This window comes from Phyllosticta citribraziliensis (genome assembly GCF_038025025.1).
Source record: "Phyllosticta citribraziliensis strain CPC 17464 chromosome Unknown J3D65scaffold_3, whole genome shotgun sequence".
Taxonomy (NCBI): Eukaryota; Fungi; Ascomycota; class Dothideomycetes; order Botryosphaeriales; family Phyllostictaceae; genus Phyllosticta; species Phyllosticta citribraziliensis.
The window spans coordinates 1,350,473-1,372,859 of record NW_027117340.1 but is presented as its reverse complement, the minus strand read 5'-3'; the positions used below and the strand labels follow the sequence as shown (position 1 = coordinate 1,372,859).

Here is a 22,387-nt window from a genome sequence, read left to right as displayed (position 1 = left end):
CGGGCGGCGCCTGGCCGAGTGGAATGGATAAACCTTGGACCCGCGTCATGTGACTCTCTCTCATGTGACCGCGCGTCTCGCGGTCGCGTGTCCACAGGCACCCGTCGATGGATACCTACGTCTTCCTCTCCATCTCACTCCTACTCTCTCGACCACCATCTTCCCTCGGCTCTCTCTCCTCACCCTGCGGCACCTGCGTCCGCGCAGACCGAGTGTCTTGTCACAATGTAAGTCTGCAGTCGTCGTCATTTTGCCCCCAGCTGACTCGTCCCAGGTGTAAGTGCTGCGCGTCTCGCTCCGACAATAACCCCTCCAAACTGACCCTGGCCTGCAGCCCACATTGACAAGCTTTCCATCCTCGGGTGAGCTTTGCCTTTACGCTTACCCCCAACATCATGTCTGACCCCCACCAGCGTCCGCTCCTTTGACAACCGCGTCAGCGAGACTATCCAGTTCTACAGCCCGCTCACCCTCATTGTCGGCTTCAACGGCTCTGGAAAAACGGTTGCCACCTTGCTTTCCTCCCTTTCGGCACTCCCTAATTTTCGCAGACCATCATTGAGTGCCTGAAATATGCCACCATCGGAGAACTACCAACCGGCTCTAACCACGGCAAGTCGTTCATCCACGACCCCAATGTAAGTACCTTCTCTCCATGCTCAAGACTTCACTGACACTTCCAGCTCTGCGGCGAGAAAGATGTACTCGCACAGGTCAAGATTTCGTTCAAAGCCACGTCCGGCGCTAAAATGGTCGCAACTCGGAGTCTCCAACTCTCCACCAAAAAAAGCGGCAAAAACATCACCAGAAGCGTCAAAGCGCTCGAGGGCCAGTTGCTCATGATCAAGGACGGCGAACGCACAGCAATTTCTTCCCGTGTGGCCGAGCTCAACCAAATCTTGCCGCAGTATCTTGGAATATCCAAGGCCATCCTCGAATACGTCGTCTTCTGCCACCAAGATGAAAGCCTGTGGCCAATGAGCGAGCCAGGAGCCCTCAAGAAACGCTTTGATGAGATCTTTGATGCCCTCAAATGGACCAAGGCGATTGACAACATCAAAGTCCTCATCAAGAATAAGAGGGAAGAGCTGGGAAAACTCAAAATCTTGGAAGAGCACGCAAAGGAAGACAAGGAAAAAGGTGCGCGCATAGAGAAGCGGTCCCAAGAGCTCTACAATGAGATTGAAGGAATGCGAGCGCAAGTTGAGCAGCTCGCTGCCAAGAGAGACGAGGCGGCCGAGAAGACAACCGAGGCTTCCAACCGCTCCGCATCGTTTGAGAGCATCGTATCCAGGCTAGGAGGAAAGCGAATTCAGGCCAGGACCCTTGAAGACAGTGTTCAAGACCTACGTCAAAACATTCAGGAAATGGTCGAAACAGACGCAGAGCTGCAGGCTAGCTTGGACCGCTTCGAAGAAAGAGTGGCTCTGTACCAGGACGACAAGGAGCGTCAAATGTCCAAGTATCACGACGTAGTCGAAGAGCTCGAGAGCACTCGTAAAGCCGTAGGATCCAAGCAGACTGAGCACGGCAAATACGTGGCAGAGAAGGATCAGCACCACCGCGATATTCAAAGCAGGGAGAATTTGATCAAGGCAACCGCTCGTCGTCACAACATCCGGGGATTCGATCTTGAAATCACCGATGACCATTCGCGCGAATTCATGGAAAGAATCCAGCGAATGGCGAGAGACCAACAGACGACTTTGGAACGGGCTAAGGGACAAACGCAGGATGATCTTCAGAAAGCCCAAGGCGCAATCGGCCGATTGAATGAGCGCAAGTCTGCCCTGAACCAAAGCAAGGACAGCCTAAAATCGCAAACACAGCGCAACGAGCAGAGATTATCAGGGCTAGAAGCAGAACTCGATGGAATCGACATCGACGAGGGCCGTAAAGCTACCTTGGAATCTGCAATCGAGGACACTGAGAGGCGGCTCAAGAAGGAACGAGAACAAAGCGCCACCAGTCGACTGGACGACAAAATCAAGGATTTGAACAGCCAAATTCGAGAACGAGAAGAGCAGAGGGATAATCTGGAAGCTGAGACTGCGGACGCTATGCGTCGAGCTAGGGACTCGGCGCAGATCGATTTCATTCGCAAAGAACTCAAGGACAGACAAAGAAGCCTCGAGACCTTGACTGGAGCTCATGGTGACCGCTTGTCCAACGTTCTGGGTCGAGCATGGGAGCCTCGGACCTTGGAGGCTGAGTTCCAAGCCGTTTTGAATCAAAGATCCGCGCAAGTCCAAGAAGCAGAGAACCAGCGCAATGGCTCGAACCGCGAGCTCGACGGGGTCAAACAGAACATGACAGCGATGAAAGCTGACCTGAAGAAGAAGAAAGCCTCCATCAAGGAAGCTGAGGACCGCATCGCCGATGCAATGGACAACAAACCGATAGAGGATTTCCCCACTGAGCTCCAGGAAATTGAGTCAGCCGTCACCCTGCTCCAGACAGACCTGAGCAACTTTGAGGCAATGAAAGACTACTACACCTCGTGTCTTAATGCCCTGAACAAGCAAAACAAGTGTCTGTTGTGCGATCGCAGATACGAACGACAAGATCCTGGTGTCACTCGCTTCAGGCAAAAGTTGGACCAAAAGTTGAAAGAGACTGCCAAGGGCGCGATTGAGGCTGAGCTACAGGAAGCCAAGGAGGAGCTCCAGAGGTTCCGGGGCCTCCAGTCTGTATACGACACTTGGCTTCGCCTGAGGAAGACGGAGGTGCCAGAGTTGGAAACATCATGCCGAACGCTCGAAGCACGTATTGAAAGTCTCACGGCGAATGTCGAGGAGCAGGATATGACGTTGGACGATCAATTGGAGCTCAAGAAAGACGTTGAATCCATGTCCAAGACGGTCCAGAAGATTGTCAAAAGTTATTCGGAAATGTGCAGCTACGAGGAACAAATCAAGGATCTCGAGGCCAAACAGACTCAGACGGGAACCTTGAGGGGACTTGAAATCATCCGGGACGACCTCCGTCAAAACAGCGAATCTACCCGGGCTCTTCGCTCAACTTTGGCAGAGCAGACCTCTGAGAAAGATAGACTTCGTGAGCTCCTGAGTCATCTTGAATTGGAACTCAGAGATTACAAATCAAAGCTCAGCACAGCGGAGTATCAGCTCAAGGAGAAAAGCAGTCTGCAGGCCCAGATTCAAGACGTCAGGAATCAGAATGCTGGGCACAAAGACTCGATGCGCAAGACCGATCAAGAAATCCAAAGCCTCGCACCTCAGCTAGAACAGGCTCAAGCCAAGTATGATGATGTCGCTGCTCGCGGCGCCGAAAAAGAAAAGGACCTCCAGGAGCAATACAACAAGCTCCACAACAGCGTAAACGAATTGGCTCTGGCCAGCAAGACGATTGACGCTTATATTGCCAGGGGAGGGGCCAACCAAGTTGCGCGAGCCCAGGCGGAGCTCGAGGGTCTTCAAGAGGAATGTCAACGTCTGGAGAGCGAACAACGACGGTTGGTACAGGACATCAAAAAGATCGAGGATCAGCTGCGAAATCACCAAGAGACGAAGCGGGCGATTAATGAAAACATTCGCTACCGAAACGCAATGCGACAGCTCGAAAGTGTTCGAGCAGAGGTTTCGGAGCTAGAGGCCCACAATGCAGAGGTTGACAAAGATCGTTGTTTGCGCGAAGCCAGCAAGTGGCAGCATGAGCGAAACAGGCTCAGTGCCGAAGAAGCCAATGTCATGGGCATCCTGAAGACCAAAGACGATCAGCTCCAACAGCTCATTGCAGACTGGGAGACGGACTACAAAGATGCGGCAGCCAAATACAAGGAGGCGCACGTCAAGCACGAAACAACCAAGGCCGCAAGAGAGGACCTCAATACGTACCAGTCGGCTCTGGATAAGGCTATTGTCAAGTTCCACAGCATCAAACTCGAAGAAATCAACCGCATCATTGAGGAACTCTGGAAGAAGACATACCAGGGAACGGACGTGGACAGCATCATGATCAAATCCGAGTCTGAAACGACCAAGAGCCGCAGCTACAACTACAGAGTCGTTATGATGAAGCAAGATGCCGAGATGGACATGCGAGGCCGCTGTAGTGCCGGTCAGAAGGTGCTGGCGAGTATCATCATCCGTCTTGCATTGGCCGAATGCTTTGGCGTCAACTGTGGTTTGATTGCTCTGGACGAGCCTACAACAAATCTGGATCGCGACAACATTCGAGCCCTTGCAGAATCTCTGTCCGAAATCATCAGAGTGCGCCGGCAGCAGAGCAACTTTCAGCTGATTGTCATCACGCACGACGAAGAGTTCCTCCGCTACATGAATTGCGGCGACTTTTGCGACTACTACTACCGCGTATCACGTAACGAGAAGCAAAAGAGCATCATTGAGAAGCAGTCTATTGCAGAGGTGAGGACATGATTCCGGAGCATGATGACAATTTACTAACAGTGTAATGTCCAGGTCTTGTGAGCAGAGAGCATCACGTCCGTTGCGTTTTCGAAAAAGTATGCTGTGAAGCTCCCCTTGCCAAGCTAAACAACATTTACGTTGCTCACCAATGGCCATCCCCTCGGAGCGGAGGACAACAATTAACCCCGAGCGCATTCAATTGCTGTGTGAAATAGCGACAAGCATGCTGGAAAGAGGGAAATTTTTGCGACGAGATTCGAATTCTTCATTAACCTAAGCCATTCGGCTGCTTCATGGAACTGCCGGTAGGTCTGAATAAGGACCAATGGCTTGCAACATTGCAGCGGGAGGAGAAGCTGCCGCGGGGCGATCCCGCCTTGGCTTTGGGCTTTGCTTGTCGGAAACGATTCAGCGTTGAAAAGGACTGCCCTGTCTGGAGTTCATGGATGATGCCCCCTCTCTGCGGCCCGCCCTGCCAAAAATGGTCGGTCGAGCTGGTTTAAGCTTGCTCTTTGACACAGCCGGGCGCGAAAGATTCGACTTTGCTGAGGTAGCTAAGAGATTTTCCAAGCATAATAATGCAAACATTTCGACGCACCTTGTCGTCAATGGCTTGGACCGGTGAGGATGAGCAGGAACTGTGTTTGTCAAGCGCTCAGCAACAAGTCGTGACATGTGGAGCTTTCGTGACTCCGAGACAGTGACATTTTTGGCTATGGTGGGGAAGAGGGGAAGCGGGTCGGGTCTAGAAACACAAGGATGGCCTTCTCCATCAACACTCGACGTCAGCGCCGCGTCCATCATCATCTGCCGACCTTGGTGTGATGCGTCTGAGCGAGCGCCACAGACAGGACATGACAGCTGTCAACGGGAGGCCGCAGCTGTGTTGTGCCAACGAGAGAACACCATCTGTTGAAGGCCAAAGTGCCCTTGCAGCGGCATAATGACGATGGTGTTCTTTCTACTGCTGCATCCAGGCACGTTTTATGTCCTGCAGTCTGCCGTGCACAATGGATGAATGGGGCGAGCGTGCGCAGCCACTTGGATGCGGTCTGCAGGGAACAAGGTCCCTTGCGGCTGTGCGAGCGCGCGCATGTGCTGTGCCACTACTCGCCAACTGCCAACCATCTCCCTCTAGCGCTACCGCCATTCTTCATCATCGCCTGCCAGCACATGGGCAGCTCCTCTGTCTGCACCGCATGCTGCAGGGAGCATCCACATGCTCGAAACAACCCACCGCCCCAATGCACAGATGATGGGCAGGAGAAGCGGGGGCGCACGAGCGGGAGCGCTGCGTGGGCGGGCGACTGACGGAGGTGACTGAGTGGTGACGACCAGGGACAGGCACGCTGCCTCTTGCCCGCCTGGATGGCTGCACCGCAAACCAACAGCACCAAACAAGTCCAGGGCAGCTCCGTTGGGCGGCCTGACCGACATGGACTGCACCTCTACTTCCTCGCTATGCGGGCCGGCCCCAAAAAACGTGGTTGCTGAAAAGGGATGCCGTCGTGGTTGCTTGCTCAACCGCCCGCATTCCGCCACCATCTGTCTCTCTTCTTCGTCCAGGTCCTTCATCTTTGCCCGCCACTCGTCGCACATTGTCGACCTGCCTCCCCACCTGTCGTAGGGTACCTTGTGACTCTGGCTCCCTTTTTTCCCTGCGCTCCCCGTCTCTACCCCCTTCTATAACCTCCTATCCTCTCCCTCCCTTCTGTTTCACCAACTCGGATTTGGGCCTTGATCCCTCTGAAAAGAGCATTCGAACGATCCACCAAAGTCCACACAGTCCCTTTCGTTTGGAATAAAACAATCTTTTGGTCCAGGTACATTGATGTTGGCGAAATACCTTTCTGCCGCCTTGTTTGCGGTCAGCGCATTCGGCGCCGTTCTGTGGGTGGAATTCCTCAAGATCCCCGATACAAGGCCGCTAATGACGTGCGCAGTGACAAGAGAAGGGTCTCTTTCAATTGGGGCTCGGAAGACGTCAAGGGAGTCAGTTTGGGCGGATGGCTCGTGGCAGAACCGTAAGCACCATTTACGCTGTTGGCCCAACAGGTATATCATGCAAAATTTTGGTCATGCTGACTCCTATGCCAGCTTCATCAAGCCCTCTCTTTTCAAACCATATGTCTCGCAAGGAGTTGTGGATGAGTACACTTTGGGAAAGGTGCTAGGAAAAGAGAAGGCCAGACAGGTGCTCGAGCCGCACTGGAAGTCATGGATTACCTTTGCCGATTTTCTCAAAATTAGGGCCATGGGATTCAATACGGTTCGCATTCCCATTGGCTTTTGGGCCTTTGAAAGCTTCGGAACCCCCTACGCCGAGGGGTCGAAAGAATATCTCGATGTCGCCATCGATTGGGCACGCGCAACTGGTCTCAAAGTTCTCCTCGACCTCCACGGTGCCCCGGGTTCTCAAAACGGCTACGACAACTCGGGCCAGCGACTTGACAACCCTGGATGGCTCCAGGGCGACACCGTTGGCCAGACGCTCCAGGTCATTAGCGAGATCGCAAACCAATACGCGCAGCCCAAGTATCAAGACGTCATCATGGGCATCGAAGTGCTCAACGAGCCAGCAGGCTACACACTGGACTTGAATAGGATCAAGCAGTTCGAGCGCGACGCACTCAATATCTACCGCGGGGTATCGGACACGACGGTGGTCCTGCACGACGCGTTCCAGAATCCCAGCTCGTTCAATGGCTGGCTGACGCCTTGGGACAACAACACGCAAAACGTCGTTCTCGACCATCACGAGTACCAGGTGTTTGAAAACGATGTGGTCTCCTTCTCGCGCAAGGAGCACCGCAATCAGGTGTGCAAGCGCAACTACCGCTGGCTGGGATCGGACAAGTGGACCATCGTGGGCGAGTGGACAGCAGCCATGACGGACTGCGCGTACTGGCTGAACGGTATGCCAATTTTGCAGCCTCCCCTTTCTTGACGTTGCCATCTTTCCGCCACATGCATTCCAACTTGACTAAAACATTCTGCACAGGCGTTGGCAAAGGCGCGCGCTACGACGGCACATTCCCCAACTCGAAGAAAATTGGCGACTGCTCGCCCTACGACGACATTTCCAAGTGGGACCAGAGCCTCAGGGACGACACGCGCCGCTACATCGAGACGCAGCTCGACCAGTTCGAGCTCACCAACGGCTGGATCTTTTGGACGCTCAAGACCGAGAGCGCCCCCGAGTGGGACTTGTACAAGTTGGCTGAGGCGGGTATCTTCCCTCAGCCCCTCTCGCAGCGCAAGTTTGGGGACGGGTGCAACTCGTAAGGGGGACGCAGGTCTGTGTGTGCTTTGGTTTTTGTTGGAATGATTGAACGGCTTGGTTGACGTTGCATTTTGGTCATGGGTTTGCGTGGCTGATTGGTTAGAACATGATATCTTGCATGGCCAATCGCGTGGGCTGCTTCTCCTTGTCTGCCGTAAGTCGCCCGACGGCTGCTTTCTCCTTTTGGTCTTTGGCATCCTACAGATCACGGCCTGTAGTTTTCGATACTGAATGAACGTGGTTCATAACAAGCTCGCATTGGATGACCGATCTCGCGCTTTGGCGATGCGCTTTTTTCAAAAGCAAAGTATGTTCACCCTGGCTAAACGCTTGAACGGCTTTTGTCATTCCCAACAGTTTGACGCACGACACGCCTGGCTACTTATTTCCGCAGGGATAAGATGAGCGGCAAGCACGTGTCACCAAGGCCAAAGTTGTTGATGTAAGTTGCCTTATGACTAGATGACGCTACTATCAGATCACTACTCACAGCAGCCAAAAAGCAACACGCTACTGCTTCAGGCTATCAGCAAACGCCTGAACTGTCTCCTGAAGCGGGACATCCGGGCTGAGACCCAGGTCCAGCGCCCTCTTGGTATCCAGCCTTTCGGGCCAACTTAGTACCAGCTTCTCGACCGCTTCGTCTCTCTGCTCATCGACCAGTGCCCTCTTCTCCTTGCCGCCAACCGCCTCGAGCGCGTCCAAGATCTCAGCCACCGTCACCGACAGCCCGGGCAAGTTGACCACGCGACTAAGCCCAAACCGCTCGCTCGCGACGTCCTTGACAGCCAGCAGGTTGCGCACGACGGTGCGTGGCGAGCACACCCACATCACCAGGTCCTTGTTGACGGGCAGCACGCTGCGCTGGCCCTGCATGGGCTCACGGACAATGCCCGAGGCGAAGCTGCTGGCAGCGGCGGTGGGCGCGCCGGGCCGCACGACAACGGTGGGCAGGCGCACGCAGCGGGCGTCGAGCAGGCCGCGGCGCGAGTAGTCGTTGAGCAAGCACTCGGTCATGAACTTTTGCGTGCCGTAGCTGCCCTGCGGCTGCGGCAGCGTGGCCTCGGTGAAGACGCGAGAGGGCCCGGCCGTCTCGGGCGGGCCGTATACGGCTGTCGACGAGGTGAAGACGACGACGGCGCCGTGCTGGTGCTTGCGCAGCGCGTCGTACAGCGCCCGGTGCGAGTCGAGGTTGACGCTGTAGCCCAGCTCCAGGTTGGCTTCGCTGCCCGACGACATGATGCCGTGGAGGGTGTAGACGGCGTGCCAGTGCGCCTGCGATTCGACGAGCGCCGTGATGGAGGCCGTTGATGTCAGGTCCGTCTGCTTGGTTGTGATGCGCGAGGCGTCGGCTGCTGGCGGGATGCTGGGCGGCGCAATGTCGCTGAGCGTGAGGTGGTAGCTGGGCGAGGCGGCGAGGAGGGCCAGCGTGAGCTCGCGGCCGATGAAGCCAGAGGCGCCGGTGATGAGAACGTGCTGCGTGGCCGTCATTTTCGCTGTGAGGATGGCTGGTCTGCTGGGGTTGGTTGCTGGGACGCGTTTGAAGGCAGGTGAGCTCAGTTCCGCCAATGCAAAGGAAGTGGAGAGCTTAAAGAGAAGTCGTCAAGTTCAATTCATCCGTTGGAGAGAGCGCAGTCGCAGTTGCTGCATGCCGGCTGACAGGAAATGTTATCCCGCGCCAGAAGCATCAAATCGTCGTCGGCCATTGCGGGGCAGCGTCGGGGAATGAGGTTGGTGGTGCGGGGAGCTTCGACGTCAACTCCACCACCGGCACGATGACAAGGCGACGTCGGCCATCTTCCCGGCCCACCGCGCGCTTCTGTCCGCCCTGTCTTATGTCACCAGCAGCTCCACCTACTCTGACGTTCCCCGCGCCAATTGCCCTACTCCACCATCGCCAGATGTCCAATTCAAGCTCACGAGACAGCAGCAATCCGGCTTGCGGCGTTGAGCAGGCTTCGTCGTCGGCCGGCATGTGAGCATTGGCTTCGGAGGACCCTCTCCAGCCCATGTTAGCGCTCAACGCAAATCCCAGTCCATCCTTATAAACTGGTGCAAACGTCCCTTGTCGGCCATGATCCCAAGCTTTCCCCAGATCTACCCTTCCCTCGCCCACAATGTCTTTCCCCAAGTCCCTGCCCCTCCACGAGACCCTCGCTGCCCTCCCGCGGGCGCATCCAGGCGATCTGCGCGCGCAGACGCGCCAGTTCCTCTCCTCCAACGCCGCCTCCATCCCGCTGCTCATCGCCCTCGATGACGACCCTACCGGCACCCAGACCTGCCACGACATACCCGTGCTGACCGTCTGGGACGTGCCGACTCTCAGGGCCGAGTTTGCTGCCACGCGAGCGGGCTCTGGATTCTTCATCCTCACAAACTCGCGCGCCTTGCACGCTGAGGACGCGCGCTCGCTCGTGACCGAGATTTGCCTGAATCTCAAGGCGGCGAGCGACGCCACGGGTAAACCGTTTGAGGTCGTCTTGCGCGGCGATTCGACGCTCAGGGGCCACTTTCCTGACGAGTGTGATGTCGTCGAGGAGGTGCTGGGGGAGGCCGACGCGTGGGTGCTTGCGCCGTTCTTCTTGCAGGGCGGCCGCTACACCATCGGCGACGTGCACTATGTTGCTGAAGGGGAAACTCTGCTTCCGGCGGGAGAGACGCCGTTTGCCAAAGACGCCACGTTTGGGTATAAGAGCAGTGATCTGAAAGACTGGGTTGAGGAGAAGAGCAAGGGCGTAATTAAGAAGGATAGGGTGGTAGGCCTGGGCTTGGAGGATATTAGAGTCGGCGGCCCGGCGCGAGTTGAGGAGTTGCTGAACAATTTCCCCAAGGGCTCAGTGGTCGTCGTGAATGCGGCCGCAGAGGAGGACATGGACGTCGTGGTGTTGGGGCTGCTCGCAGCCGCAGGTCAGTCGCCCGAGGACCGGGCACGGAATGCTCCGAACGGTCTGCTAATGCGTCCACAGCTAAAGGAAAGCGCTTCCTGTTCCGAACCGCGGCAGCATTCGTCTCGGCTCGCCTGGGAATCTCTCCAATCCCTCCCATTACGGCCGAGCAACTTCATCTCTCCCGGGAAGCAGGCGGTCTCATCATTGCCGGGTCATACGTGCCCAAGACGACGGCGCAGTTGGAAGCTTTGGTCTCGAAGAGCGGCAAGAAGTTGGCCACGGTGGAACTCGACGTTGAAAAACTCCTGGCATCTCCAGAAAGTGCTGGCGAAGCTATTGCTGGAGCGCTCGCCACGGCGGAGCGCGAAATTGCGCACAGACAAGACGTGCTTGTCATGACGAGCCGCAAACTGATCACTGGAGACGATGCGAAGAAAAGCCTGGACATTGGCTCTGTAGTCGCAGATGCGCTGGTCAAGTTCATGCAGCAAGTCAAGATCAGGCCGAGATATGTCATCGCCAAGGTAGGTCAAGCCTTGTATCTTGGACAGAGTTTGCTATGGTGGAGGCTGATCAAATAACAGGGCGGCATCACGTCGTCGGACATGGCCACAAAGGGCTTGAACATGAAGAAGGCTACTATTGTTGGCCAGGCTGCCCCGGGCGTGCCGCTTTGGCGCTGCGATGAGGAGACATGCAAGTATCCGGGCTTGCCGTACGTCGTATTTCCTGGCAACGTCGGGAGCGCAGATACGCTCTTTGAGGTCGTCGACCGCTGGCGGGTATAAATGGCGCTCTCTCAGAGCCTTAACTAGATGAGGATAAATGATTGAGTCGAGCTGGATGCAAAAAGATGCGGGTATCAAAAAGTGGAATCAAGCGTACACGGGATTGTCAAGCATTAGACCTTGCAGAGAAATCAGACAAGACTATTCAACGGCAAATAGAGATGACCGTCTGTTCGTGAAATTTGATGAGAGCATGCCTTGAATGGAAGTTGGGAAGAAAGATGAAAGAAGACACTAACGAGAGAAGGCTCGTAGCATCTCATAGGACTCGAGTGGAATATAAATGCCATCTAATTCGAGAGAAGGGTTGGATCTAGGTAGCCGGAGGAATTTGATGTCATGATGTCATGCTAACCCGGTTTGGTCCCTCAGAGCCTCAGGCAAATATGAGCTATCGATAAGGGCGCCAGGACCAGGGTAGGACGCGCGGGGCCGGCGCAGCGCGTGCGCATTTCCATTCCACTCTTGGTTGTACTCCCCAACCCTCTCGTCCCTCCTCGCCGGCGCGCTGCCCTTGCAGAATTTTTGCGACATGGACGGTCCAGTCGAGGCGACCATCGCCTCCATCCGGCATGAGATTTCTTCTTGCGAACGCCAGCTCGTCCACCTGCGCCAAAAACTCGCCAATGCCGAAGCCCGCGCAGCCAAAACCGCCGCCGCAACCCAGTCGCCAGTGCTGGAGAACTCGTCGCAGCCCAGTTATTTTCCCTCGACTTTACTCTCGGACGGACAGGACTCTACATTCTTGAATTTCGCAATAGACGGAGGATTGCCCGCGGAGTGGCAGGCCGAGCTGTCAGCAGTACTGGAACAACCGCAGCCACAGAAAAAGAAATGGCCTTTGAACGCCGACGACTACAAGAGATATGGCCGCCAGTTGATCATGCCGGAAATTGGACTTCAAGGTAGCCAAGCGCGCTTCTTACCGTTCATGGTCGCTGCTTGAAAGCCATGTCTAATCCTCGATTTACAGGACAGCGCCGCCTTCGCGACACCGCAGTTTTGATTGTCGGCATGGGAGGTCTAGGCTGTCCAGCTGCAGCATACCTCGCAGGAGCTGGAATAGGCACTCTCGGTCTTGTGGACGGAGACTCTGTCGAGGAATCTAATCTGCATCGCCAGATTCTCCACGCGACAAGCCGAGTGGGCATGTCCAAAGTGGACAGCGCCATGATGTACCTCAAGACGTAGGTATACATATCTTGTCCATTCTGAAATGCCGCTCACCTTGGCTAGCCTCAACCCAACGGTCAAATACAATCCTCACAAAACACAACTTGCTCCGTCTAACGCCATTGGCATCTTCTCCAACTACGACCTGGTGCTCGACTGTACCGACACGCCAGCTTCTCGATATCTCATTTCTGACACTTGCGTCTTGCTCGGCAAGCCTCTTGTATCTGCATCGGCGTTGCGGACAGATGGTCAGCTCACAATCTTCAACAACCCGCCCCTTCCACCTGGAGATCTCATGGGAGGTCCATGCTACCGCTGCATCTTTCCTAGACCGCCGCCCGCTGAAAGCGTCGTCAGCTGTGGTGAGGGTGGAGTTCTAGGTCCTGTGGTGGGAGTCATGGGCGTGCTGCAAGCTCTCGAGGCCATCAAGCTGATTGCAGCTGGTATAGAGAGTTCGCAGGGCCCTCCTGCAGACACCCCAATGGACATTGATAGGCCCACGCCGAACGGCTCCAATTCTGCCCCAAAAAAACCGAATAAAGCATCTCTGTTGATATTCTCTGCATACGGAAACCCACAGTTTCGATCTTTCGGCCTTCGCTCTCGGAAGCCGCGGTGTGCAGCATGCTCTGCTGAGGCCACCGTCACCCGAGAAGCTCTCAGCTCTGGATCTATGGATTATGTTCAGTTTTGCGGTGCCTCCAGTCCAGTCAACGCTCTGTCCCCAGATGAGCGCATCTCGGCTCGGGAATACCACCAAGCTGCCAACTCGGAATCAAACGGACATGTCCTGGTCGACGTCCGCGACAAAATACAATTTGAATTGGCGCACTTGGATGGTAGCATCAACATACCCTTCTCTGATATCGAGAGGTTGAATGTGCAAGCTCCTTCGGCGGCCAATACGCCAGTCACACCAGAATCGTCAGCGAGTACGCCGTCTGCCCAGGAAGAAACACAGCCGGATTGGGTGAAGCAGCTGCAGCAGACACCATCAGATCAGCCCATCATCGTCACTTGTCGGCTGGGGAACGATTCACAAATTGCTGTCAAGAAAATGAAGGCCTTGGGTTTAGACAAAGGAGGCTCAAGGGCCATAGTCGATATTCGGGGTGGCTTCAAAGCTTGGCGGAAGGACGTTGATCCAGACTTTCCGGATTATTGATCAAGTCAGGAATTGGCTTTGTTCATACTTTTCTGACGTCCCAATATCCAAGGACGACATCACCATTCTAGGCCACTCCATCCGCAACGTTTGCTTCTTGCAACCATGCATATAGAAGCAAAACTTGACAGTGGCAATGTCGTTCGTTGGGGATGTGAAATGAACGAAGTGGCCAGGCTACAGACACTTACAAGTGTCGGTCCGGATTTTAAACCACTCGGGTGACTGTCCGGGTATGTTCGCAACAACACACGCGGCCTCGTTGGCTTGGAGCAGGACAACTCATTTCCGCTTTGCCTCCGCCAGCGGTCAAATGATACAGCTCCGCAAAATTCAAATGACCGGGTGCGATTTCGAGTCTTTGAAAACAAGAACATGTGTCGCTGGCCGTGCAGGATCGGGCATGCGGCAGTTGGTACTACGCCACCAAGCAAGCCTTCTTGACAAGGAAAAGAAGCGGAATGGTAAGTGATCAATCTGTTATGTTCACAATCATCTTGCTCAAGGCTCTGCTTGTCTTGAGAGGGACTATCAGTCTCCAAGAAGCCTTGAGTATCCGTGCCTCAGCGACGTACCTGCGAATTTGCCGCTGAGGACGGCAAGTCATGACGCTGTCACATTTAGAGACAAGTGATTCATGCTAACTTTCCGCAAGGGCTACACATTGAAAGATGCGGATATCAGAAGAGGAAATTTGAATAATCAGAATCCCTTGGACAATTCGTCATTTTCCATACCAAAGACTCTATCTACGTCGAATTGCTAACAGCCTTTCATCTGCGTACTTGATCGCTTTATGGTGAACCCAGACTCCTTGGAATGATGGATCCATTCGATACAAGGACAGCCACGAAAGATCTGGGAAAGGCCATTGCTCAACTTTCTTCCCATGGCTCGTCACGCACGCGACGGAACCAACACTTCCGACAAAGCTCGAAGCGTTTGCCACGACCTCGTCAACGAAGGCTGTGCCCTCCATCGTCATATCGAACCTCGGCTGGACGGACCTTGATGGTGGCGACATTCATCATGCAAAGCCTTGCGAGCTAGGAGAGCGCTACCTCGACGAAGCTGCGGAAGACCGAGTGACAACGATGAAATGCCGAAGGTAGCTCTTTTCGGTGCCGACGCATAGTGGGGTCATGTGGCATCGCACTCCAAGAGGGGAGACTGGTCAGACGATGTTGGGGATGGCCTCCAGGATCTACAGGCACGACAACTTCTTGAGGAACGACATTTGCCCTTGCGCCCCACTGTTCAGACCCTAAGGCTCTTGAGCATGACTAGTTGGGCAAGACGCGATGGAGAGGAGGTCAACTTTGACCGGTTTCCCGGCGATGAAGACCCTCAGTGGCGACAATTCAATAAAGCACAGCACCATTGCCTTGCAATGACGAACGACATGTCTTTTAGCGTTGCTCGTATTGCGGAAGGCTCAAAGTATAAGGCAGGTGAAGTGACGTACGATGGGGTGTGAGGTTGAAAGGATGCCCTGGATGTACCATCAACCGAACACGTGATGGAAATGGTTCCTGACGCCAAGCTCCGGCGGCCAACTGCTTGTATGAGAAGCATTCAGAATGTCTCACTGGCATTGAAGCTTTCCTAAGCGACTTTCCCAGATCAATACCTCGTGGCCCGAATCAATTACAGGAGACAGCGCAATTCCGAGCCTTCAACAACGACGCTCGTCATGTTGGCCAAACCGATACATTGCGCGCCTGATTTGGTAAACGGGACGAAGGATCGTCAACGGTAGCAAGCCCACCCTTGGGAACCTGACTTTTCCAAAAATACCTTCCTTACCAGACGTTGATTCGCTTCGGACCGATGTCCAAGCTCTACATAAGGGTCGTAATGGCATTGGCTATTATTTGCGCAGAATTAAGTCCAAGTCTTTCTCATTCAGTCATTCGCTCTCGGAAAGAATTACGTGAAATATCCACGTGAAGCATTTGACACATCGACAGTCAAAAGCTTCTGACCAGGACTCTTAAGACGCTCGCTGCAACTTTCACGTCGACACTTTTCTATTGACAGCCTCCTACATCGACACACTTGAGGCATTCGATACCTTTCACGTCGACAACCTTTTACGTCGGCGCAAGTGGAGCATCCGACGCCCTTCACATCGACATCACGTTGAAGCCCTTCACATAGACATCACGTCGAAGACCTTCATCACATCGACAACCTCTTATATCGACGCACGTGGAGCATTCGACGCACGTGGAGCAGTCGACGCCTATAAATCGACACCCATCGACAACCCTCACATCGACACCCGACACCCTTCACATCGATTCCCATTGACACCCTTCACATCGACACCCATTGACACCCTTCACACGACAACACCAATAGCTTCCACATCGACAACCTTGTCCAACATGTCGCGCCCCCAATCGGTTGCCTCGCACAACCACAGGATGTGCCCGTATGCCGAAATTCTTTACGCACACCCCCCGTAGTAAGTTTTCCTCTGTCGTCAAGTAGCCCAGTCGCTCATAACATTCAGCAAACAATTCGGCGACATGATCAAGGTGCTCGTGGGCCCCGATAAGGTGGAATTCAAAGTTCACACTGGCCTCATCTCCCACCACTCCTCCTGGTTCCGTTCGGCATGCGAAGGTACAGGTCCCAGAGACGCGGACGGCACAACCCATACGATCAAGCTACCCGAAGACGACCCAGAAGTTTTCGAAGCGGTCCTGACCTGGGTGTACACGCGCAAGTTTTCCGAGAAGCTCGACGCGTTCCAACTCAAGTCCCGCTTCCTCTACAAGATCTACATCTTCGCCGACAAGCGCGGCGTGCCGGCGCTCAAGGTGCGCGTCATCGACGCGCTGTTCGACAAGAACGGCTCGCTTCACTATGACAGCATTAACTACGTGTACGAAAACACGCGGCGCGGATCCGGCCTGCGCAAGTTCCTTGTCCACGCCGTCATGTACAAGCACGGCATCAGGAACCTGGTGGATCGTAGGGGCGAGGACGAGATTCTCGCGGTCCTGCCTGCCGGATTCTTGTTGGAGTATAGCCTCATCTCTGAAGCCCTCGTTGAGGATCCGACATGGGCTACCCTCGAGTGGTCCGACTTCGACCGTTGCGACTACCATGAGCACCCCACCAAGACTTCATCGGCTGAGGACAAGGAGGTCACGTTCGCGGACGACGAGGCAGACTTTCGTCGCTCCATGAGCGTCCGCGAGAGGCCGCCGCTTCGCCACGACCGCAGCAGCTCTGTGCTCTGATTGAACTTTTGACAAATGTGCATTTTCGGTTTTGGGAGCGGGTAGCGGGTCTTGAGTCATTCGTTGTGCGGGAATGGGAATATGGAGAGTCCTTTTGTTGCATAGGGGATTTTGGATTTACTGTGGAGGGCGGATTTTGATTTGGGATCATTTTTTGTGTTTTCCCCTAGCGCCGGTGGCGGGCTTTCCCTCGCCACTCTTGTCGTTGTGCGGAAATGGGAACTTGCTGCTGCGCAGGGCGGGTTCTGATTTGGGAGATTTTTTCTGTGTTTTTTTCTTTGTCCAGCGCCGGTGGCGGGCGCTCCCCCCTCCCACTTCACCATCGGTTGGATTTGCCTTTTTAATGACATGGAAGTCTGATGAATTGAATGAAGTTTGACCAAGTCATACAGCTTCTCAAAATGAGACGGAAACAGACCATAGAAACTTCCAGACCAGACGGGCAAGACCAGACGGGCAAGGCATGGAGCACTGGCAGGCACCACACTCTCTAGTTCACTATAGAGCAGACCAGACGAGACGATTAATTCTGTGACTGATGATGATTGGGACGAATTGCTCGTCCGGTTTGACTGAGAAGCCACTCGTCACTCGCTGTCATTTCTTGACATCCACTTCCTTTTCTTGCAACGCGAACGAAGCCTCCCGACGCGTGACTTTGAAGGCTTGAGCGCGAATATGAGAAGGCTTCCAGCGCCACTCGCGACTTGAGAACGCTGGAGCAATTTATTCACGCTTCGGGTGAGGAGCTCTCCATTTTGGCTTTTGGCACGGGGCAGGTGACTTTGTAAGAAGTGGTTTGCACGAAATAGTGTCGAGATCAATAATTTCGATTCTAAGACGTAGACGTTGACTGGAGGACAATGATATTTGGTATGTGGGAATCATTTGACTGCTTTTGAGGCCATCCAGCTACATGTCCTCCCTCTATCCGTACTTCATTGAGCAATGTGCAAGGGAGCCGGTTCCATGATAGTTTGGAATTTAAATGCTGACGGCACTTCGCAAGAAAAGAGCTTGAGCCGCCTGGCAGGATATGTCGAGCAATTCTGTGTCCTGGCCTTCGGTGTCTCAGAAACTGGCGCCCCAAGACTTCGGTTGACCAAAGTGGTCAACGATGAGCTATTGGCCGAGCCTCAACAGTCAAAACGGCTTTCGGTCTTGAACGATCGACTCCAAGCATGAGCTTTCAACGTGAGGATCCGGTATGCGGCACGCCCCAACTTGTTGGCCATCCACCCCAGATTTCCTCCAATAGCATCATATGCTTTCGAAGCCACTCGATCCAGCTCTTGGAGTAGTCGTTTTCAGGCCTCTGGCAGTTGACCTCTGGAATCCACGATTCCTCCACTTCTCCAACGTAGTGTTCCTCCGGATCTCCGCACGCTCCCTGAACTGTTCCATTGAAAGGACCAGCCCCGCTGATAATAAGCAACACGAGGCCGCGGGTCGGCCCACCTGATTCATCTGACGCCTGGCAGCCCGTCTGGATCTCTATGGCCCTGGTCTCAAGAGAAATCAAACTTGAATTTGTTGTCTTCCCTGATACGCGCCAGCCATGAGCAGCGCCGTGTGTCTTGATGTCGACAGCGTGAGGACTGTCCGCGTTGAAATTTATTCGACAATAGATCCAATTTCTGTACGGATCTCTCCACCTTCTGAGACAATCTGTCGACAGTCTGTTCAATTCGTTGTCATGCTCTAACGAGAATCGATAGTCAGGTCCCGGTAGACTATCATGGTCGCGATCAGGAAGACCGGGCCAGAGCCAGCCCATGACAGCAGACGAAGGCCATTCCCGGATCCAAAGCTCAAATTCCTCTGGAACATTGCCTGGAAAGTTTGACATGTACTCGTCGCGGTCGAAGTTCCGAAGATGGGGCAGGATCAAATTACGAGTTTCTGCACAAGCAAATGTCCGAGTCCAATCATCATACAGCTGGAGAAGAGCATAGCGACTTGGGAGTACTACCTCGGAGTTTTGGGCGTATTTCTCGATCAAGCTCCGCCAATGCTTTGAGACGCTTCGCATTTTGATCAAGCCTTTGAGGTCAAGAAAGGAGATGATATGGAGATGCAGTTCGACGGGAAGCTCATCAGGTGACGTTGTGAAAGTGACATGCTGGCGTTCGATTTTTTGAGAGACCTGTGGATCGTAGCCCCGCTCGATGGCTCTCTTCTCCAAGATTCTGAGAGATGAAGGTGAGATCCCAGTCTCGGTCTGAATCTCAACTTCCGAAACCCCATGAACCTTGAGGCCCAATGCTTGGGCGCGTGTGGCGATGTCGGCAGCAAACATTCTTCTTGAATCAGTCAGCTGAAGTTATAGAGAAAGACCGTTTTTAAATCGAACCTGAATAAGCTCTGCTGCGTTGCTCGAGGGCTGCAGCATTCGGAACTCGCGAAATGCTCACGAAGATGAAAAAACTAGGCTTCTCATTGGTCGGGGAATTTGTGCAGATGGCACGCCGTGAAACAGCAGACCCGCGAAATCGAGGGCCAATGCTATTGTAGTATTGGCTCTACTAATTCAGGTTGCTGGGTAGCAATCTCACGAAATAGTTGTACCAATGGATGAAGATGACGACAGAGGATGGAGTTGGTAAGGGGTGGGGAAGGAGGGACCGAGGGGCTGGGGAGCCGATCGGCAAATGGTGCGTGCATGGGCTCGCTTACAATTCCGCTTTCGGTCCGGACTGAAGAGCTTCGCCTGCTCTCTGCTTCTCACCTTGTACATTCACCTCTTCTCGTCAACACAATATGGCCCAGCCCTTTAGCTTTGGATTCGCTGGAGACGATATAGATGTCGAGGCCGATTCGGGAGACGCGCCTGCTTTCCACCCAACGCCCGCGGCGACGAATCCTCCACCATCAGAGCATCAGCCGGAGCTCACCCCAGCCCGGTCTCACAAACTTCAAGAGTTGGTAGGTAGGCTTTCGATTGCGCGCAGTACAGGAGAGTCCACAACTTTGCTTCTTTGAACACCTCCTTCTCCGCCACTTTTCGCTTTTTCTTTGCGTTTTCCAGCTAAGTTTTCTCCCCAGATAGAATCTCTACCTTCCAAGGTCTCCTACAGCCTGGTTGAGATAGAGTCACCCAAAGGAAAGAAGTTGAAGATCCCTCGCCGCGAAATCTTTGATGTGCGGTTGCAATTGATGGCAGAGGATGACGCTGAATCGTCTTCCGCTACTGCTCCGACTGGCCTGGACGATTCAGACATCAAGACCAACGTCTACGAAGGCGGCTACAAGAGCTGGGAATGCTCCATCGACCTGGCAAAGCTTCTCATCGATCGCGGCCCGCGCAAAGACATTGATGACCTCTGCCGTGTAGACCATGTCATTGAGGTACGAATAATTTATGCAAAACTCGAAGACTCCCGCAAGGTTAACGATCTCCGCAGCTTGGTTGTGGCACCGCGATTCCCACACTCATTCTCTTCAGATACGCACTTACGCAATCCCTTCCCCTCTACTTTACTCTCGCCGACTACAACGCCTCGGTGTTGCGGCTCGTCACGCTCCCCAATCTCATTCTCACGTGGGCTTCAACGCTGGACAGCTCCAATCCCGCCGCTGCTCCATTTTCCGAGGACTCGCCCAACCCGTTCCACGACTCGGAAGAAGACCACGGCGATCTTTACATCACGCCCGCGCTGGTTGGCGCTTTCCTCGACGCGCTTTTCGCCTGCCCACTAACGCTGAGCTTCATCTCGGGATCCTGGGCGCCCGCGGACGCATTCCTGGACCTGACGCCGTCGGCCGAGCAGATGAACACGTTGATTCTCGCATCTGAGACAATCTACTCTCCCGCGGCCCTGCGCGCATTCACGGAGACCTGTGTCGGACTCTTGAAGAGGGTCCGCCTGGGGAAGGCCATGGTTGCGGCGAAGAAATTCTACTTTGGCGTTGGAGGCGGCGTTGATGCGTTCAAGGAGGAGTGTGCGGCGAGAGGAGCGGTCGCCGCAGAAATCGAAAACTCGGGAGTAGAGATGGGCGAGGGAGGGGTGAGGAGATGTCTTTTGGAGGTGCAGATGATGTAAACGCATTTGAGTGCGGTTACGGCTGACGGGCGCAGATTGGACGGTAGTTTCACGTCACATAGTTGATCTAGATGCTGATGCGGATATAGAAGCGCTATTTCTGCTTTTCTTGGAAGACCATAGGCTCGAAGCTACACAAGTATCCATCAAATTCGGAACGAATGGCGATAGTGACAGCACTTGCACCCTTCAGGCAGACCCTCTGTCGCAATGACAATATCAGAAAGAAAGAAAGCCCGATTCCAGAAAATGAATCACCGTCTCTTTGCGACCTCAAGGCTCTTCAACATCATACGATGCTGAGGCTTGGCCAGATAACCTAGTCATGATGATGCTCAAAGTTCAGAGGAGTTGACCAACGCGGACCCTGATAAGCCGCCAACAAATAAGGGGACGCCGCCGGGAAGTGCAGTCCTTGCATTTCTCCTCCAACCAACCAACCGCACCGACAGTCCGAAATCTGTTTGTAGTAGTCCCTCCAACAGACCAGTCGGCCTTCACACCTGTGGCTGCTCTGGCTGCAAACTATGCGGTCGGAATCGAGGCGCCGGCAAGAGTCTTAAATAATGCAGACCGCAGACCATCGCCCAGACACATGAAGGTAGTCAGTCACGTGGTATGTCTATGCGTTCGGCCACGAGAGACGCCGCGTTGCAAGCAATCTGCTGATTACAGCAGCAGAGGACCGAGTACTCCGCAGAAGCTGGCTTGTGATACGCAGCCTCCGTCCGTGACCGGACTCAAGAGACGCACCCTTCCTACACAAGTCTTCTTAGTTCCAACACTCTTGCCGCTGATTTGCTTCCTCCTTCAAGCCCGCCGCGAGCCACTCGTTCCTGACAAATACACTCACTGTAAACATGTCTCCTTGGGCCACTGCGTGTGCGAATGGATTCAACCTCTGCACTGCAAGGACAAATTTCCGGTCTCAGGTGTCGTCCTACACACCATTGTCAACTTGTCTCCCGGCAGGATGAATCAATGATGCTCCCCATCGCGCTCCACTACTCAATCATCACCACACATGCAGACAAGTCACATACATTTCACAAGCTGCAAGCCACATTGAAAAGTCTCAAGCATCCATTCGATTAAGTATCCTCCAGCGCACACAAATGCCCGAATGCTCATAGTAGAAGAAAGAATAAAGTCTCATCATTTACAAACGCCGCCGCTATACTCCACATGAAACGGTGCTGTTGATGCCAAAAGAAATAGAATGATACACGGCGCTCATTCCCGAATGCTTTACGCCAAATCCAAGTCAATGACGCACTCCTGATTGAGGAGGAATCGACTCCAAAAGCCCAAGCGAGTAAAAATGACGCGAGTGTTTGAAGGGAGGATGAGCGGTGAAATGCAAGCGACGGTGTTGGTTGACCGATGGAGGAATGCCAAA

General features: G+C 54.1%; 7 protein-coding genes across 7 annotated transcripts; 5 read left to right on the top strand and 2 right to left on the bottom strand.

The window, feature by feature from the left end:
* Positions 1 to 6,222: 6,222 nt before the first annotated feature.
* On the top strand, positions 6,223 to 7,676 carry J3D65DRAFT_665625 (glycoside hydrolase superfamily; the record flags this gene model as incomplete). The annotated part of the gene is made up of 4 exons (XM_066802855.1): positions 6,223 to 6,281; positions 6,335 to 6,415; positions 6,489 to 7,306; positions 7,393 to 7,676. 4 exons carry the CDS (start codon positions 6,223 to 6,225, stop codon positions 7,674 to 7,676), a joined length of 1,242 nt encoding a protein of 413 aa, XP_066657815.1.
* Positions 7,677 to 8,002: 326 nt separating this feature from the next.
* Positions 8,003 to 9,416, bottom strand: J3D65DRAFT_616811 (uncharacterized protein). Its single transcript, XM_066799482.1, has one exon. The coding sequence runs from the start codon at positions 9,163 to 9,165 to the stop codon at positions 8,185 to 8,187; it is 981 nt and encodes a 326-aa protein (XP_066657814.1). The 5' UTR covers positions 9,166 to 9,416; the 3' UTR covers positions 8,003 to 8,184.
* J3D65DRAFT_616809 (uncharacterized protein) lies at positions 9,377 to 11,638 on the top strand. Its single transcript, XM_066799481.1, has 3 exons — positions 9,377 to 10,581; positions 10,641 to 11,086; positions 11,147 to 11,638. Exons 1-3 carry the CDS (start codon positions 9,792 to 9,794, stop codon positions 11,348 to 11,350), a joined length of 1,440 nt encoding a protein of 479 aa, XP_066657813.1. The 5' UTR covers positions 9,377 to 9,791; the 3' UTR covers positions 11,351 to 11,638.
* A 244-nt stretch (positions 11,639 to 11,882) lies between these two features.
* J3D65DRAFT_548960 (uncharacterized protein) lies at positions 11,883 to 13,691 on the top strand (the record flags this gene model as incomplete). The annotated part of the gene is made up of 3 exons (XM_066796930.1): positions 11,883 to 12,255; positions 12,324 to 12,537; positions 12,587 to 13,691. 3 exons carry the CDS (start codon positions 11,883 to 11,885, stop codon positions 13,689 to 13,691), a joined length of 1,692 nt encoding a protein of 563 aa, XP_066657812.1.
* Positions 13,692 to 15,674: 1,983 nt separating this feature from the next.
* Positions 15,675 to 16,973, top strand: J3D65DRAFT_259455 (uncharacterized protein). Its single transcript, XM_066794859.1, has 2 exons — positions 15,675 to 16,161; positions 16,210 to 16,973. Exons 1-2 carry the CDS (start codon positions 16,082 to 16,084, stop codon positions 16,943 to 16,945), a joined length of 816 nt encoding a protein of 271 aa, XP_066657811.1. The 5' UTR covers positions 15,675 to 16,081; the 3' UTR covers positions 16,946 to 16,973.
* A 705-nt stretch (positions 16,974 to 17,678) lies between these two features.
* J3D65DRAFT_616803 (uncharacterized protein) lies at positions 17,679 to 19,545 on the bottom strand. The gene has a single exon (XM_066799480.1). It carries the CDS (start codon positions 19,242 to 19,244, stop codon positions 18,135 to 18,137), a length of 1,110 nt encoding a protein of 369 aa, XP_066657810.1. The 5' UTR covers positions 19,245 to 19,545; the 3' UTR covers positions 17,679 to 18,134.
* A 130-nt stretch (positions 19,546 to 19,675) lies between these two features.
* On the top strand, positions 19,676 to 21,198 carry J3D65DRAFT_650224 (uncharacterized protein). Its single transcript, XM_066802427.1, has 3 exons — positions 19,676 to 19,870; positions 19,991 to 20,293; positions 20,350 to 21,198. The coding sequence occupies exons 1-3, from the start codon at positions 19,706 to 19,708 to the stop codon at positions 20,986 to 20,988; spliced, it is 1,107 nt and encodes a 368-aa protein (XP_066657809.1). The 5' UTR covers positions 19,676 to 19,705; the 3' UTR covers positions 20,989 to 21,198.
* The last annotated feature ends 1,189 nt before the right edge of the window (positions 21,199 to 22,387 follow it).